Source organism: Diabrotica virgifera, chromosome 5 (assembly GCF_917563875.1).
Source record: "Diabrotica virgifera virgifera chromosome 5, PGI_DIABVI_V3a".
In the NCBI taxonomy this organism is placed as follows: Eukaryota; Metazoa; Arthropoda; class Insecta; order Coleoptera; family Chrysomelidae; genus Diabrotica; species Diabrotica virgifera.
Window position 1 is genome coordinate 56,996,628 of NC_065447.1, and position 16,860 is coordinate 57,013,487.

Below are 16,860 nucleotides of genomic sequence, written 5' to 3' on the forward strand. Positions count from 1 at the left end.
ATTTTTTTTAGTTTTAAATTGTTTATAACTCGAAAACGATTAACTTTAGAGAAAAGTTACAAAAGACCTTTTTTTGTTCCCAATGATCCAAAGAACGTAAAATAATGTCCACACGGGCCGAAAAAATTGATTTTTATAATTTCTTTAAATTTTTTTTTAAATAAATGTAGCAATAACTCACATGGCATTTAGGTATAGAGAATATAACATAAAAAATAATCAGTATATCTTAAGGACTTCGAAACGCAAAAAATATACAGGGTGTTCTATTTGAAATAAGAAAGTTCATTAGATTTCCAGAAAAACGGAAAATCTGACAACAATGTAATTATCACTGTAATATCGGCTGCATTAGAAAACCCCTACCCACCAAAACCTATGAAAAACGTGCAAGTCGTTTCCGAGATACTTGAGGGGTTTTATACATAAAACTCACTCTATTTATTATAATAATTAACAATCAATTTGAACTTTTTATGATAAAATTAGTGAATTAGTCAGTATTCTCATTGTATATTTTGAATCTATAAAAAATACGACTATATTAGTTATATAATTCGGTAATAAATTATCGAGTTGATAAGATACAGTGTGTCGCATTTAAGATGAAGACACCCCTATGTTTCGGCTATCAAAATATATACAGATTTGAAATTTTGCACAGTCATACAGGTTGATGGTTCACAATTTTTAAAATAGTCAACTGAACTTTAAATTTTAAACGCGGCCTACTGCGAATCCACAAACAGGGTGAATTTTCGATATGCGATTCTATTTGCTTCACGTTACAGATATCGATGTTATTTGGAAAAGTTGTTCCAAAAATTATTATAACCCCACATACCAAATTTTATGACAAAATTCACAATTTTATTTTTTTTCAGTTGTTGTAGTGTGGATCCTAAATCCTAAAATTGGCTGTCCCCAGATGCACCTGGAGACAGCCAAAAACGGTTTTTTTCGATTTTTTCGTTCTTTCCGCTCAGATATTAAAAATTCTGCCGCTGCCATTTAAAAGAACGGTAAAAAGTACACAAAAAATACTATTTAAAAGTTGGCCAAATCATATTATCATAACCTAAAAATTTTTTGAAAATTTCAAAAATTTTTCCTGGGCTCATTTTCATTACAAAAATCTCAAAAAAATTAGGTTGTTTTGTATTCAAAAGATACAACCTCTTGAATTTTTTCAGATTTTTTAAAGTAAAATTGCGCTCACAAAAAAATAAAACCTAAAAATTCTTCTTTTCTCGATTTAAGACGTTTTAGGACCTCAGGGAAGCTAAAAATTGCATAATTTTATATCCTTTATCGAAAACATAAGTAGCGGGGCTGATCGGTGAGGGGGCATTTTTGAGCATCTTATCCCGCTATAGCCTTTAGGTTTAATCAGCTAGGTCTCTTCACTTTTTCAAACTAATAATAAAATGTTATTTTTGATATATGCATCTTTCATTAGCATATCGAATATCAAACACAACTGGTCCGCCTAATTCAAAATAAAGCAATAAACTTTAAAAACGTTTTTTCTCGATTTCGGTATTTCTACATTTACCTGGTTTTCGCAGTATACCGACGATATGTAGTGTAAAAAATTTATAAAAATTTAATAAAACAATATAATATGTTTAAAAAAATAATATTTACCTTGATAGTTTCCTGTCCTTGGGCTCATATATAGATTACATTCTTTGTTATCCACTAAATATGAGGCTATTGGTATTAGTGACTCACAATCTAAAACAATAAATAAATCTGTAGGTAGTTATTAAACTCCTCGTCAAAAGTTAAGGATATAGAACAGCGTTTCCCAACCGGTGGGTCGCGGGCGGATTGCAGGTGGGTCGCGGCGTGGCTCTTATTGTATTATAACTGAATAACGTACATAATATATTATATTATGTACGTTATATTATATTATGTACGTTATATTATATTATGTACGTTATTCAGTTACAGTAAGAGCCACGCCGCGACCCACCTGCAATCCGCCCGCGACCCACCATCATTAATATCATCATGGGTGGGGGATGGGTCGCAAATATGAAAAAACATCAGAAGGTGGGTGTGGGTCGCCAGACATAAAAGGTTGGGAACCACTGATATAGAAAATTATGCTCGTTTTCATAGAATAGAATAGAATAGAATAGAAATATGCTTTATTGCCACTGAAAATTTTTACAATCTTATGGACAAAGCTTACATACAGTCAAAAGAAAAACATAATATAAATAACAAATAACAACTACAATTTACTAAAATTAGATAAATCGTCAATAATGTACAGTATAAAATATAAAAGCCAAGACAAAAACAATTTATTGCAAAATTTATATAAATTGCAAATTGAACATACAACAAATAAAATAAAATAGGTACAACATAAGGAACTGACAAATTTATGCTACTGCGTATGAAACCCAATTTTCTTAGTTATTCATTGAGAAAGTCTTATATTGAATAATATGGTCTTTTAGATAAATAGGCTTTTGTCATTTTACGGAACTTGGGGAAAGATGTTGCAGATTTAAGTTGTAACGGAAGATAATTGTACAGTTTCTTTGCGGAATATAATATAGATTTCTTTACTAACTCAGTGGATGGATTCGGTAAATAAATATCAAAGATTGAATTTCTGGTGGAGTAAAGATGATTGGGCCTTGATGGAAAGACATGAAGCTGTTTACGAATTAAACAAACCGTTTCTAGAATATATAAAGATGGAAGTGTTAAAATTTCGTGATCTCTGAAGTAACTTCTGCAATGTGTAGATCTTCTGAGGCCAAACACATATCTTATTGCCCTTTTTTGCAATCTAAAAATGACATCAAATTGAGCAGCTGTACTAGAACCCCAAAAAGGAAGACCATATCGAAGATGAGACTCGAAGAACGAAAAATATGTTATTTTAGAAGATGCTAAATTGAGTTCCCTTGAGACAGATCTTATTGCATAGCAAGCTGAGGCGAGTTTCTTACTTAACGTATCGATATGAAGGGACCATTTGAGGTTGCTGTCTAAAAAAATACCAAGAAATTTTACAGAATCATGGTACTGATCTGGCTGTTATTAAGAGGCAAAGGTTGAAGAGCTCCTTTATAGGATAATGCTACTGTTTTATTTACTTAAAAGAGAGTAAATTAGAGTCAGACCAGGTCTTTATCGTCAGTAGATCCGAAGTTATAGTTTCATGAAGAGATGCAATAGTTGAGTTGCTCCAAGTGATACTGGTATCATCAGCAAGAAGAAAAATTTTTTCATTGATTTTTAAATTAGTGATGTCATTTATAAAGATAAGGAACAGTAGAGGACCCAATACTGAACCTTGTGGTACTCCACATACAATGTTTTTGAGACTAGAGTCAGTATTATTTGCTCTAACTAGTTGTTGTTTCCTATTATTCAAGTAGGATTGGAACCAATTCAAAGAAATACCACGAATTCCATAGAAATTTAGTTTTGTAATCAAGATGTCGTGATTTACACAATCAAAAGCTTTGGCATAGTCGCAGAAAACAGTGGCAGTATAAAGATTATTGTTTAGTGCTTGGTAAACCTCATGCAGTACAGAAAACATGGCATCAGTGGTACATTTATTTGTTAAAAAGCCGAACTAATTTTGTGATAAAATGTTGTTATCAACGATAAAGGACATAAGTCGAGTTTTAATGAGTCTCTCAATAATTTTGGAGAGCACCGGTAGTAAGGCAATAGGTCTATAGTTGCAGGCATCAGATTCCAGATTTCATAGTTGATTTTTTCGTGAACAGATTAACGGATTCCGCTAAATTTTTTTTATTATTTTAGTTTTTTCTTTAGTATTTACACTTTACACAGTTGTGCAAAAGTTTACTCAAACTTCTTTTTTGTACTTATACGGGGTGGAAGAAAAGAAATGTGTTTCTTATGTTAAGTTTGAGACGCGCTGTAGGAAGGACGAGGTACAAATGTCAGTATTCATCAGAATCGTATTGTAGTATTATGTTTTGTGAACCATTTGTTTTTGAATGTCTCTGATATCTTTAGAAACAAATAATATAGACGGTTTTGTAATTAAATATACAGGGTGTAACAAAAATACAGGTCATAAATTTAATCACATATTCTAGGACCAAAAATAGTTCTAATGAACCTAACTTACCTTAGTACAAATATGCATATAAAAAAGTTACAGCCCTTTAAAGTTACAAAATGAAAATCGATTTTTTCCAATATATCGAAAACTATTAGATATTTTTTATTGAAAATGGACATGTGGTATTCTTATGGCAGTAGCATCTTAAGAAAAAATTATAGTGACATTTGGACACCCCATAAAAATTTTATGGGGGTTTTGTTCCTTTCAACCCCCCCAAACTTTTGTGTACGTTCCAAGTAAATTATTATGGTAGTACCATTAGTTAAACACAATGTTTTTAAAACTTTCTTGGCTCTTAGTACTTTTTCGAAAAGTCAGTTTTTATCAAGATATTTTGAATATTTGTCAAATCCACCACATATTTGTATATGGTTAAATACGATTATGGTGACTTGGTAATAATATGAAAATTTATGTATGATTTACATTTTTAGGTATATTTTGAACCATATTAAAAAAGAAGCCACATCTCGATAAAAGGTGCCTTCTCGAAAAAATACAAAGAGGCAAAAAAGTTTTAAAAACACTGTGTTTAACTAATGGCACTGCAATAATATTTTAATTGGAACGTACGCAAACATTTGGGGGTTTAAAAGAACAAAACCCCCATAAAATTTTTATGTAAACATATTAAAAAATAAGCCTTAAGTCGATAAAAACTGCCTTAACGAAAAAATACTAAGAGGCAAAAAAAGTTTTAAGAATATTGAATTTAACTAATGGTACCACAATAATAATTTAATTGAGACGTACACAAAAGTTTGGGGGGTTTAAGGGAACAAAACCCCATAAAATTTTTATGGGGTGCACAAATTTCACTATAGTTTTTCTTTAAGATGTTCCTGTCAAGAATGCCACATGTTCATTTTCAATAAAAAATCTCTAATGGCTTTCGATATATTCAAAAAAATCGATTTTCATTTTATAACTTCAAAGGGCTGTAACTTTTTTTATGTGCATATTTGTACTAAGGTAAGTTAGGTTCATTCGAACTATTTTTGGTCTCAGAATATGTGATTTCATTTATGACCTGTATTTTCGTTACACCCTGTATATGTGTTTTAACCGAAACAAAAGTTTGAGACACCTTGTAGGGAGCAGAAGGCACAAATATAGGTATACATCGATATTATGTTCTAGTCTAATATTATTTTGCGAATGTTTTATTTTTTTTAATTTCTCTGATTTTTAATAACAAAGAAACTACACGGTTTTATTCTTTAATATTGGAAAAAATTAGAAAAAATCATTTCTAATAGGTATAAAATTGTATTAAAATCCCTTTAAAGGGCTACATCACAACAAAACGTTTTCGATTTTATAAAAAATCATCATCAGTGTTAGATAAACTGGATGCTAGCTGAGCCACCAAAGAAAAATATTCTGTAATATGTTTTTTAACTGACGACAAGCGATACGTGAGGAGGCCATGTTTTAATATTCCACTAACATGACATTATTTCCTACATATAGTGCGAAAGGAACAGAGTGTTTAAAGAAAAAATCTGTGTAATGTACCTCTAGCTGTTTAAAGAGCCTCCACGTACACACCAAATTCGTACTTATTCTCAAGGAAATTCCATCCCAAAACATCACAGAGCCTCCATTAAACAATCTCGTCTCTGTTATGTTGCGCTGTGGATACGCTGGTCGACAAATAACTCTTATAGGTGTCGATAAGAATTGTTTACCTTATGTGCCTTTCTGTTTTTAAAGTTTTGCTAACTGTTAGTTTTATTGTTATTTTAGTTTTGTTTCCATTAAAACACATGTTAAAGAGTAAAACCACATCATCATCATCATCATTCTCTTTGCCTTATCCCTAAGCGGGGTCGGCTTCCCTAATTGCATTTCTCCACACAATTCTATCTTGGGTCATATCAATGTTAATCCCCTTTACCAACATGTCCTGCCTTATCGTCTCCCCCCAGGTCTTCTTTGGTCTTCCTCTCCTACTCCTTCTAGGAATCTGAACTTCAGCTATTCTTCGTATTGGGTGATTAACATCTCGACGTTGAACATGACCAAACCATCTTAACATATGCTCTCTCATTTTGGCATCAATTGGTGCCACACCTAGTCTTCCCCTAATATACTCATTTCTAACTTTACCCTTCTTTGTCACTCCACTCATCCATCTAAGCATTCTCATTTCCGCCACATGCATTCGTTGTTCCTCTTTCTTTTTCACTGCCCAACATTCAGTTCCGTACATCATAGCCGGTCTTATGGCTGTTTTATAGAATTTTCCCTTCAGTTTCATTGTAATTTTTCTGTCACACAACACACCACTCGCTTCTTTCCACTTCATCCATCCAGCCCTAATTCTACTGCATGTATCTCCATATATTTCTCCATTACTCTGTAATACCGATCCGAGGTACTTAAAACTATTGCTTTTTACAATCAGTTCACCATCCAAAGTTACCATTTTATTTGTAGTAACTCCATCTTTAAATGAACATTCCAAATACTCCGTTGTTGTCCTACTAAGTTTAAAACCTTTTTCCTCCAGAGCTTGCCTCCACTGTTCCAGTTTTTGTTCTAAGTCTCTTTCACTATTTCCTACTAACACGACATCATCAGCATACATTAAGCACCATGGAATGTTACTCTGTAGTTTCGCTGTTATCTGGTCCAAAACTAATGAGAATAAATACGGACTAAGCACAGAGCCTTGGTGCAATCCTACTTTTACATGAAATTTATCAGTCTGTCCCACAGACTTAAAAACCACATATCTTCTTAAAGAGTAAAACCAAATATCATCTTTATTTCTAAAGATATTAGGAACATTCAAAAAACAAAATGTTCACAAAACATAAGACTACTTCACTAGTATACATCGAAAACATACGTTTTCGTTGTATACTTTTTATCTCGTCCTGCCTACAGGGTGTCACAAACTTAACATAACAAAAACATTTCTTTTTTTCCACCCGGTATAAGTATAAAACATAAGTTTGAGTAAACTTCTACACAACAGTGTAAATACTAAAGAAAGATCTAAAATAATAAAAAAGAATTAGCGGAACCCATTAATCAATCTGTTCACGAAAAAATCAACTATGAAAATGAGCATAATTATCTATATCCCTATCTTTTGACGAGCAGTTTACTTTATACTCTTTAATTTTTTACTTCCTCGTAAGACATGTACATATTTATATATGTACAAATATTTTTTATAGGATGTAAACTACCAAATAAATAAATAAATGGTACTATCAGCACACATCGTTTTTATTCTGGTTATGAATAGGCTCACCATACGTCCCGGTTTGACCGGGACGGTCCCGGTTTGAGATCCCTGTCCCGGCGTCCCGGCCGGTTTGCATTAGCGTCCCGGTCAAACTTGAACAACACGGACACTCCAGCCATTGATCAAAAAATGCCATCTAAAGTGCTCGAAACACAACGCAAGTGCCATTGCAAGCTCATTTACCATAACATCCTTTTTCAAAAATGCCGAACCCGCAGAAAATGAACTTTCAATTGCTTCTAAAGAAGCTACTTTTGCATTCAGCAATACACTATATAAGTTTTAAAACATCTGATTGCCCCTTAAAATTAATATCGAAGCTGTTTGAGCCCAAATTCGGGTCTGCGCGTACAAAGTGCGAAGCGATCATCACAGGAGTGATCGCATCAATTGCAAGAGATGTACACAACGAGCTAAAAGAATGCAATTTTTTGAGCATTTCAACAGATAGGTTACATCAAACAGACATGATGTTAAATTGGCATCGATAGTTGTTAGGTACTTTGTACCTGACGGCTCGTCCACATAAGGGCGGTTTGCCAACTTCGACGTCGCGGTTTACCTGAAAAATCCAACCGCCGCGGTTCAACTGAGAGAGGTATATCTGTAAGGGCTTGTCCACATGAGGGCGGTTTGCCAACGTCGACTGCGCGGTTTACCTGTTTTACTTGATCTCACCCTAATGCCGCCTTTGAAGTTATCAAGGAAAACAGGGGGAAAACAGGTAAACCGCGCAGTCGACGTTGGCAAACCGTCCTCATATGGACACGTTACTAAAGAAGCCCTAAGGGCTTGTTCATATACCTACATAAAAGCGATTTGCCAACGTCGACTCCGCGATTTACCAGTTTAAACGCTGGTAAACTGGCGGTTGCATATTATGTACGATGTTGAGCGGTTGCATTTGTTTCTATGGGTGCGTTCGGACGACTATATCGGCTGGCTGTCAGTAGAAATCGGCTGAGTGGTTGCATCCAGCCGTGATAAGGAAAGCTTAGTAAATCTCTCAGCGGCTGACTTCCAGCGGTGACGTCTGACAGCTACTGCTGGCTCAGCTGTCCAGCCGCTGTGGTCGTCCGAACGCACCCTATGTTAAAACCCGCCGCGGTTGGTTTTTCAAGGTAAACCGCGACGTCAACGTTGGCAAACCGCCCTTATATGTACGAGGCCTAAAGTTACTAGATTTTCGATCTGTCGCCGGAGAAACGTCTAGACTAGAATCTTGGTCAATCACATCATGTCGATTGTCGACAATAAAAAACACGAAATAGAAGAGAAGGGAAGGTGGCTACTCTCTGTGGTGATAACTGTAAATACGAATTTCGGAGGGGTAAACAGGCGAGGCACCAACAACGTCTGTTCCAGACCCAGGGAAGGTCTCGGCATTGGTTGCAGCCTGGTTGCAGCGCACACATCGCTCACAATACAATCCAATATGCAGCTGATGGTCTTGCTGCCGAAATAGAGGCTATCGTTGTAAAAATATACAAATATTTTTGTATATATACCGTACGTGTTATAAACTTAAAGATATTTGTGAGACAGCTGACATCGAGTATAAAAAAATTGTGAAACTGGAAATACAAGATTTTTGTCTTTATTACCAGCTGTGGAAAAGATCCTGCTGCTAGACGAAGGCCTGAAATCTAATTTCCTTGCTCAAGTAAACTACCCTCTCGCATTGCAACAGTTTTTACAACAGAAATTGGACCATCAATGAATCATCACAATATTAAAATTATGCTATGATACGTTTGAGCGAAGAATGCTGAGATGTGAACAAGTAATAAATATCTTGTTCATAAAAAAGGAAGACCGAAATGAGCAAGAGAATTAAGCCCTTTGACCTAGTTTTGATTGAAGACAGATAAAATATTAAGGGGCATTCTTGGGGAAAATTGGCACGACAGACTCTCAAAGTGGTTGTAAATAAAGAGAAGTGAATGACGAAGAAGACTTCTGAAATTGGGGCAAGTCATGATAATGATGGAGCTCTATGTACCGTTGAATAGAAATTAATTTAAATCTAACAAATCACCAAAGTGTAGGTATATAGTAAATATTTTAGGTATCAAGAAGTAGGTACTTACCCATCAGAGCAGCTTTAATTTGCTTCATGTAATTTGCATTAGCACATTGATAATTATCGAGGAAGGACTCAAAAAGATCAATTTTGTTTTTGCTAAAAAAGTAATACATTCATATTTTTCGTGTTATGTACTTAAATAACATATTCATCACAAATTACAAAGACTAAATTATTAAAACTATAATTATTACATTTTAAAAGTCAAAACGGCAACAAGTGTATCTTATCAAAAACTGATGGTGTGTATCTATGTTTATAAAACATACACCTGTTGCCGTTTTTACTTATACATAGAAGTTTGTACGAGTACATGTATAGAAGTGTGTACGAGTCATAGTCTTTTCTATTTTAAAATAAAACAAGCTGCTATTTGAGTTGATTGTGATCGTGGGAAAATAATTAATATCTATAGTATTTTGTATTTCGAAGACCAAATCAAAATTCAAAAGTTTCACAGGAAGTGAAATCACGAAATATGAAATAGTTTTCAATCCTAATAGCATCATTATTAATATTTAAAAAATATTAAAATATTACTAAAAGATTTTTAAATTGAAAACTTATTGGTCCATTTTCTTGGTAACACCTCCATGGCTTCTAAAATTTGCAAGCCAGATGGATGCTGAAGCGAAGAAGACAAGAGGGAATTAAAAAAACTTACAATTCACGACCCCGTCTGTTCAGCTGGTAAATTCCAACAGAAAATGGACCTAAGTTACTCAAAAAAGTAATGACCAATATAAAAATAAAATAAAAATTCCATTTTTATTCAGTTGCAATGCGAAGGCAAAACAATCTTATTTTTCACTTAAAATACGGAGAGCAGTCCAGCCCTCTGAATCGACGATTTTCGACTCTTGTTGGAGTCTCATCGGAGAGAGCGTAGGCCTGCTGCCTGCTTACCTCAAGTGATCAATACCAAGAGTTTATCCCGCACACCGCAACTGAAGTGAATGGAGTAGGTGACTAGCGTCATCTGGCAATTGAAAGATGAAATAGTTTTCAATGCTAATAGCATCATTATTAATATTTAAAAAATATTAAAATATTACTAAAAGATTTTTAAATTGAAAACTTATTGGTCCATTTTCTTGGTAACACCTCCATGGCTTCTAAAATTTGCAAGCCAGAAAAAACTAACAATTCATTTTTGAATTCCCTCTTGTTTTCTTCGCTTCAGCATACATCTGGCTTGCAAATTTTAGAAGCCGTGGAGGTGTTACCAAGAAAATGGACCAATAAGTTTTCAATTTAAAAATCTTTTAGTAATATTTTAATATTTTTTAAATATGAATAATGATGCTATTAGCATTGAAAACTATTTCATCTTTCAATTGCCAGATGACGCTAGTCACCTACTCCATTCACTTCAGTTGCGGTGTGCGGGATAAACTCTTGGTATTGATCACTTGAGGTATGGAGAAGCAGGCAGCAGGCCTACTCTCTCTCTCCGATGAGACTCCAACAAGAGTCGAAAATCGTCGATTCAGAGGGCTGGACTGCTCTCCGTATTTTAAGTGAAAAATAAGATTGTTTTGCCTTCGCATTGCAACTGAATAAAAATGGAATTTTTATTTTATTTTTATTTTATTTTTATATTGGTCGTTACTTCTTTGAGTAAGTTAGGTCCATTTTCTGTTGGAATTTACCAGCTGAACAGACGGGGTCGTAAATTGTAAGTTTTTTGAATTCCCTCTTGTCTTCTTCGCTTCAGCATCCATCTGGCTTGCAAATTTTAGAAGCCATGGAGGTGTTACCAAGAAAATGGACCAATAAGTTTTCAATTTAAAAATCTTGTAGTAATATTTTAATATTTTTTAAATATTAATAATGATGCTGTTAGGATTGAAAACTATTTCATCTTTCAATTGCCAGATGACGCTAGTCACCTACTCCATTCACTTCAGTTGCGGTGTGCAGGATAAACTCTTGGTATTGATCACTTGAAGTATGGAGAAGCAGGCAGCAGGCCTACGCTCTCTCCGATGAGACTCCAACAAGAGTCGAAAATCGTCGATTCAGAGGGCTGGACTGCTCTCCGTATTTTAAGTGAAAAATAAGATTGTTTTGCCTTCGCATTGCAACTGAATAAAAATGGAATTTTTATTTTATTTTTATATTGGTCGTTACTTCTTTGAGTAACTTTAGGTCCATTTTCTGTTGGAATTTACCGGCTGAACAGACGGGGTCGTAAATTGTAAGTTTTTTGAATTCCCTCTTGTCTTCTTCGCTTCAGCATCCATCTGGCTTGCAAATTTTAGAAGCCATGGAGGTGTTACCAAGGAAATGGACCAATAAGTTTTCAATTTAAAAATCTTGAAGTAATATATTAATATTTTTTAAATATTAATAATGATGCTATTAGGATTGAAAACTATTTCATCTTTCAATTCCCAGATGACGCTAGTCACCTACTCTATTCACTTCAGTTGCGGTGTGCGGGATAAACTCTTGGTATTGATCACTTGAGGTATGGAGAAGCAGGCAGCAGGCCTACGCTCTCTCCGATGAGACTCCAACAAGAGTCGAAAATCGTCGATTCAGAGGGCTGAACTGCTCTCCGTATTTTAAGTGAAAAATAAGATTGTTTTGCCTTCGCATTGCAACTGAATAAAAATGGAATTTTTATTTTATTGAAATCACGAACTTTTTCCAATGTATCAGGTCATCATCATCATCCAACCGTCCTCTTCTAAAGTTGAACATAGGCCTCCCCTAATTTCTTCCAGTTCTCTCAGCCTTGACATTCCTACATCCAATTCCCAGTGACCCTTTTGACGTCGTCTGTCCATCCTTCAGGTGGTATATCTATCTAACACCGGATCTTTCCAGAATTGGCAGTTTTAAATGAATTCCACTAAATAATGTTATGTAGTTAAAATAATTTATCCATATTTTTTAACTTTAATAATAAATGTTATTAAGAATTTCTCATTAAAATGTTATACTTCATTAGGTGCGATTGGGAGTGAATGTAAATATGCGCCAATTTATCAAAAATTGTTGGTGCTACGCGCAGATACGTTATACGTTTACTCTGATTGGGCATTACAATGGCATGTCAAAAATTATCCAATATGACGGCCATGGTTAAAGAATATGCTGTTGTTATTTTTATTATTATGGTTGTTAAGCTGTGTTTTAAAAGTTGTGAAAACAGAGACAAAAGTGAGTTTATAGTTGTACTGACTTTTTAAATAGTTTTTATATACAGGGTGTCCCGAAAAGATTGGTCATAAATTATACCACAGATTCTGGGGTCAAAAAGAAGGTTGATTGAACCTCACTTACCTATATACAATAATGTACACAAAAAAAGTTACAGCCCTTTGAAGTTACAAAATGATAATCGATTTTTTTTTCATATATCGAAAACTCTCAGAGATTTTTATTGAAAATGGACATGTGGCCTTATTATGGCAGCAACATCTTAAAAAGAATTAAAGTGAAATTTGTGCAGCCCATAAAAATTTTCCCTTAAACCCCCCAAACTTTTGTGTACGTCCCAATTAAATTATTATTGTGGCACTATTAGTTAAACACAATATTTTTAAAACTTTTTTGCCTCTTAGTACTATTTCGATAAGCCAGTGTTTATCGAGATATTTTGAATATTTGTCGAATCCACCACATATTTGTATATGGTTAAATATGATTATAGAGACCTGTTAATAATCTGAAAATTTATTTATAATATACATTTTTAGGTATATTTTGAAGAAGACGCTACATCTCAATAAAAGGTGACTTATGAAAAAAAGACTAAGAGGCAAAAGGTTTAAAGACACTGTGTTTAACTAATGGAGCACAATAATAGCTTAATTGGAACGTAAACAAACATTTGGGGGGTTTAAAAGAACAAAACCCCCATAAAATTTGTACGTAAATATATTGAAAAGGAAGACACATCTCGATAAAAACTGGCTTATCTAAAAAATACTAGAAGACAAAAAAATTTTAAAAACGATGTGTTTAACTAATGGTACCACAATAATGAATTAATTGGAACGTACACAAAAGTTTGGGGGGTTTTAGGGAACAAAATCCCCATAAATTTTTTATGAGGTGAACAAATTTCACTATAATTTTGTTTTAAGATGTTCCTGCCATAAGAATGATATATATCCATTTTTAATAAAAAATCTCTAATAGTTTTCGATATATTGAAAAAAATCGATTTTCATTTTGTAACTTCAAACGGCTGTAACTTTTTTTAGGAGCACATTCGTACTAAGGTAAGTTAGGTTCAATCAAACTATTTTTGACCACAGAATGTGTGGTATAATTTATGACCAATCTTTTCGGTACACCCTGTATATTTTGTGACTTATTAATATGTATCGAAAAAAAGAATGTGTGTGTACGCACGTTAGAAGTTATACTTCTATTAAAATTGTGTAGAAAATCTGACTTTTTTTAGATTTTCTACGATTCCTAAGGAAAAAGCAAATGCTGGGACGCTCCAGTTCGTCAAAAATGACGGATACACATTATTTTTCGAGAATTTACCATTTTTAATGATTTTAAAATTTGACGAAAATACAGCAGAAACTCGAAAGGCCCATGAAAAACTTATAGTATAAATTTTTTGTCGGAAAACGACGTTTTTAGAGTTTATACGATTCCTTACGAGAAAAGCAATTGCAGGAACGCTCCATTTCATAAAAAAGGACGTATTAACGTTATTTTTAATTTTTGGTATTTTTTAAGTATTAAAATTAGTTTAATATTTAAATAAAGTACAATTAAAATGTTTAAAATAAATTTGTTTCGTTGAAATCATAAAAATAGAAGTATAACTTTTTACGTGAGTACAAAGTACACACTCTTTTTTTGTCTTTAAGCCTGTGTTGGCCATAAAGTACACTTTGTGCCAGTACGGGGTACGGGCATAAAGTAGGTATAGGTCAGTGATATGGGAGAGAGGGGATACGACATAAGGGATAATTTTGTATTTACTAAATGGGACCACTTGATTTGACACTTTTGTGCTACATCCAATATGGCGACGGGCAGGTTTTTATACGTTATATTTTATATATGGAATTTGTTATTAATTAGTCATTAGAATTATTAATTATTTATATATTTATATAATATAATATAATTTTATAATTATATATTTTATACAGAGCAGAATATACTACCAAAGAGTTGTTCCGCCATATTGGATGGAGCGTTTTTGCGAGTGAAACTGAGCCCATTTACTTCACCGTATGCCGCATCCCCTCCCTCCCACATCACTGGTATAGGTACACTTGCCGTCATATAAAGCTGGTACATTTTTTTCCCAATGTAAACTTGTGTTCAGATTGGACACAATGGTTCGTGAATCACTACGTTGTTGTCATCACATATAACGGAATTGCACTAAATCTAAATAAAAAATAACGTTCAAAAATAATGCATGTTGTCATCACAAATAACGGTATTGCACTAAATCTAAATAAAAAATAACGTTCAAAAATAATGCATAAAGTTTTTAGAGAGGTATTATTTTTATCATTAACAAAGAAAAATACCGTATGTAATTACGATGCGGTTACGTGGAAGAGCGCTTCTTAGCTGGTGTTTCTAGGAACATCATCTAAGAGCGAACGTCGCCTTTTGCTTTATTATAATTATTACTGTTTGTCTAGTTTGTATTTTTTTTTGAAAAAAAAGCAATAAAGTCATTATTATTATTATTATTATTAATTTTACGTAAATTAGCGCAAAGCTGCACTTTACGAGAAACCAATCACACCTCTCGATTTTAAATTAAACATAATAATTTAAAGTCATGTCTAGATTTAATATCTGTGATTATTTTTGATTTGAAATATTTTCATAATTATAATAAAATACGAATCAATGTATGGGTACTTACTTGAGATGAAGGAAAATTAGAAAATTAATAAGTGAATTTTTTAGGATGCATGTGACTGACTGATCAAGAATGCTCGATATAGGGCTTTTCATCGATTGTTATTTGTTTCGAGCTTCTGTCATGTGTCACATAACATTAATATATCTACGCCATACGTCTTTGGTTTGTATCATTGTAATATACCAATAACGTATGACGTAGATATATTAATATTATGTGACACATGACAGAAGCTCGAAACAAATGACTGTGAATGAAAAGCCCTATTGTCAAGCATTCCTGTACTGTAGGCTGTGACACAGCCCTGCTTTTTAGCTGGTTTAATATGTATAATATTTTCATTGAACTGGCAACGTTGCCCTAGAAATTAGAATGACATATTTGACAAGATCAACTTACACAACTTGGAAAAACACGATTTTCCGTTATAAGTATAAGAGTTGTACCTGTTTTTTATGACACGAAGTGTACTATCATGTAGCTGGTAGCTGAGCAATAAAAATACAATAATGGACTAGAATGACATAAAATAAATAATCTTTCAAATAAATGTAAACAAAAAATTATGTAATTCTTACCTATTTCCAACATTTTTGTTTGACATTATATTTAAAACAATTTCTAACAAACTTTTAAATTCCTTGTTGGATTTTGCATTCTTAATTACTTTTTCTACAGTATCCAAAGGCAAAATATTATTGTTTGGAAGAGAGGTCTTCTTAGTGTTAATGTTTGATTTCGTTTTAATATCGCTACCAGAGGCACCTTTATCATCTGTGGGTAAATATGTCCCCTTTTTAACATTACTACCAGAGGCACCTTTATCATCTGTGGCTAAATATGTCTCCTTTTCAATATTACTACCAGAGGCACTTTTATCATCTGTGGGTAAATATGTTTCCTTTTTCATATCACTACCAGAGGCACCTTTATCATCTGTGGGTAAATATGTCTCCTTTTTAATATTACTACCAGAGGCACTTTTATCATCTGTGTGTAAATATGTCCCCTTTTTCATATCACTACCAGAGGCACCTGTATCATCTGCGGGTAAATATGTCCCCTTTTTAGTATCACCACCAGAGGCACCTGTATTATCTGTGGGTAAATTTGCCCCCTTTTTAATATTTTTATTTGAAGGAAAAAGTTTGTCGGGATGCTTCAACCAAGACATAGTGTCAAAAATTTGCCTGTGCCAACTTGTAGATCCTTATCTGAAATAGAACTCGATATAAGAAAAGACATTTAAAAATAAATATTATAAATGTATTATTTAAATACAAAAGAAATTTTACGTGTCTATTGTAACTTGTATTAGCTGTGTTTGAAAATTTCATTTAGGGACCAGGTTAGACGAAAAAAGGCCTAACCTTGAAATTTTATTATTATAACCTTTAGAGGAGGTCAATAATAGTGTAAATTTAAAATCGCGAATAAATTCCGTCGTTGGGTTAGCCTCCATCTTGATTTTAAGGGGAAACCAAGATGGCGGTTTTTGCTCA

At 33.5% G+C, this 16,860-nt stretch overlaps 1 protein-coding gene across 1 annotated transcript in view; it reads right to left on the bottom strand.

Annotated features, from left to right (window-relative positions):
* LOC114339025 (probable serine/threonine-protein kinase DDB_G0270146) overlaps positions 1-16,860 on the bottom strand; it is a 118,734-nt gene that overhangs the window by 57,950 nt on the left and 43,924 nt on the right. Inside the window, exons 2-4 of the mRNA XM_028289654.2 lie at positions 15,937-16,572; positions 9,491-9,582; positions 1,648-1,737 (exon numbers count right to left, since the gene is read on the bottom strand). Coding sequence (XP_028145455.2) covers positions 1,648-1,737; positions 9,491-9,582; positions 15,937-16,532 — 778 coding nt within the window. The 5' untranslated portion in view covers positions 16,533-16,572. The remainder of the gene's footprint in view (positions 1-1,647; positions 1,738-9,490; positions 9,583-15,936; positions 16,573-16,860) is intronic.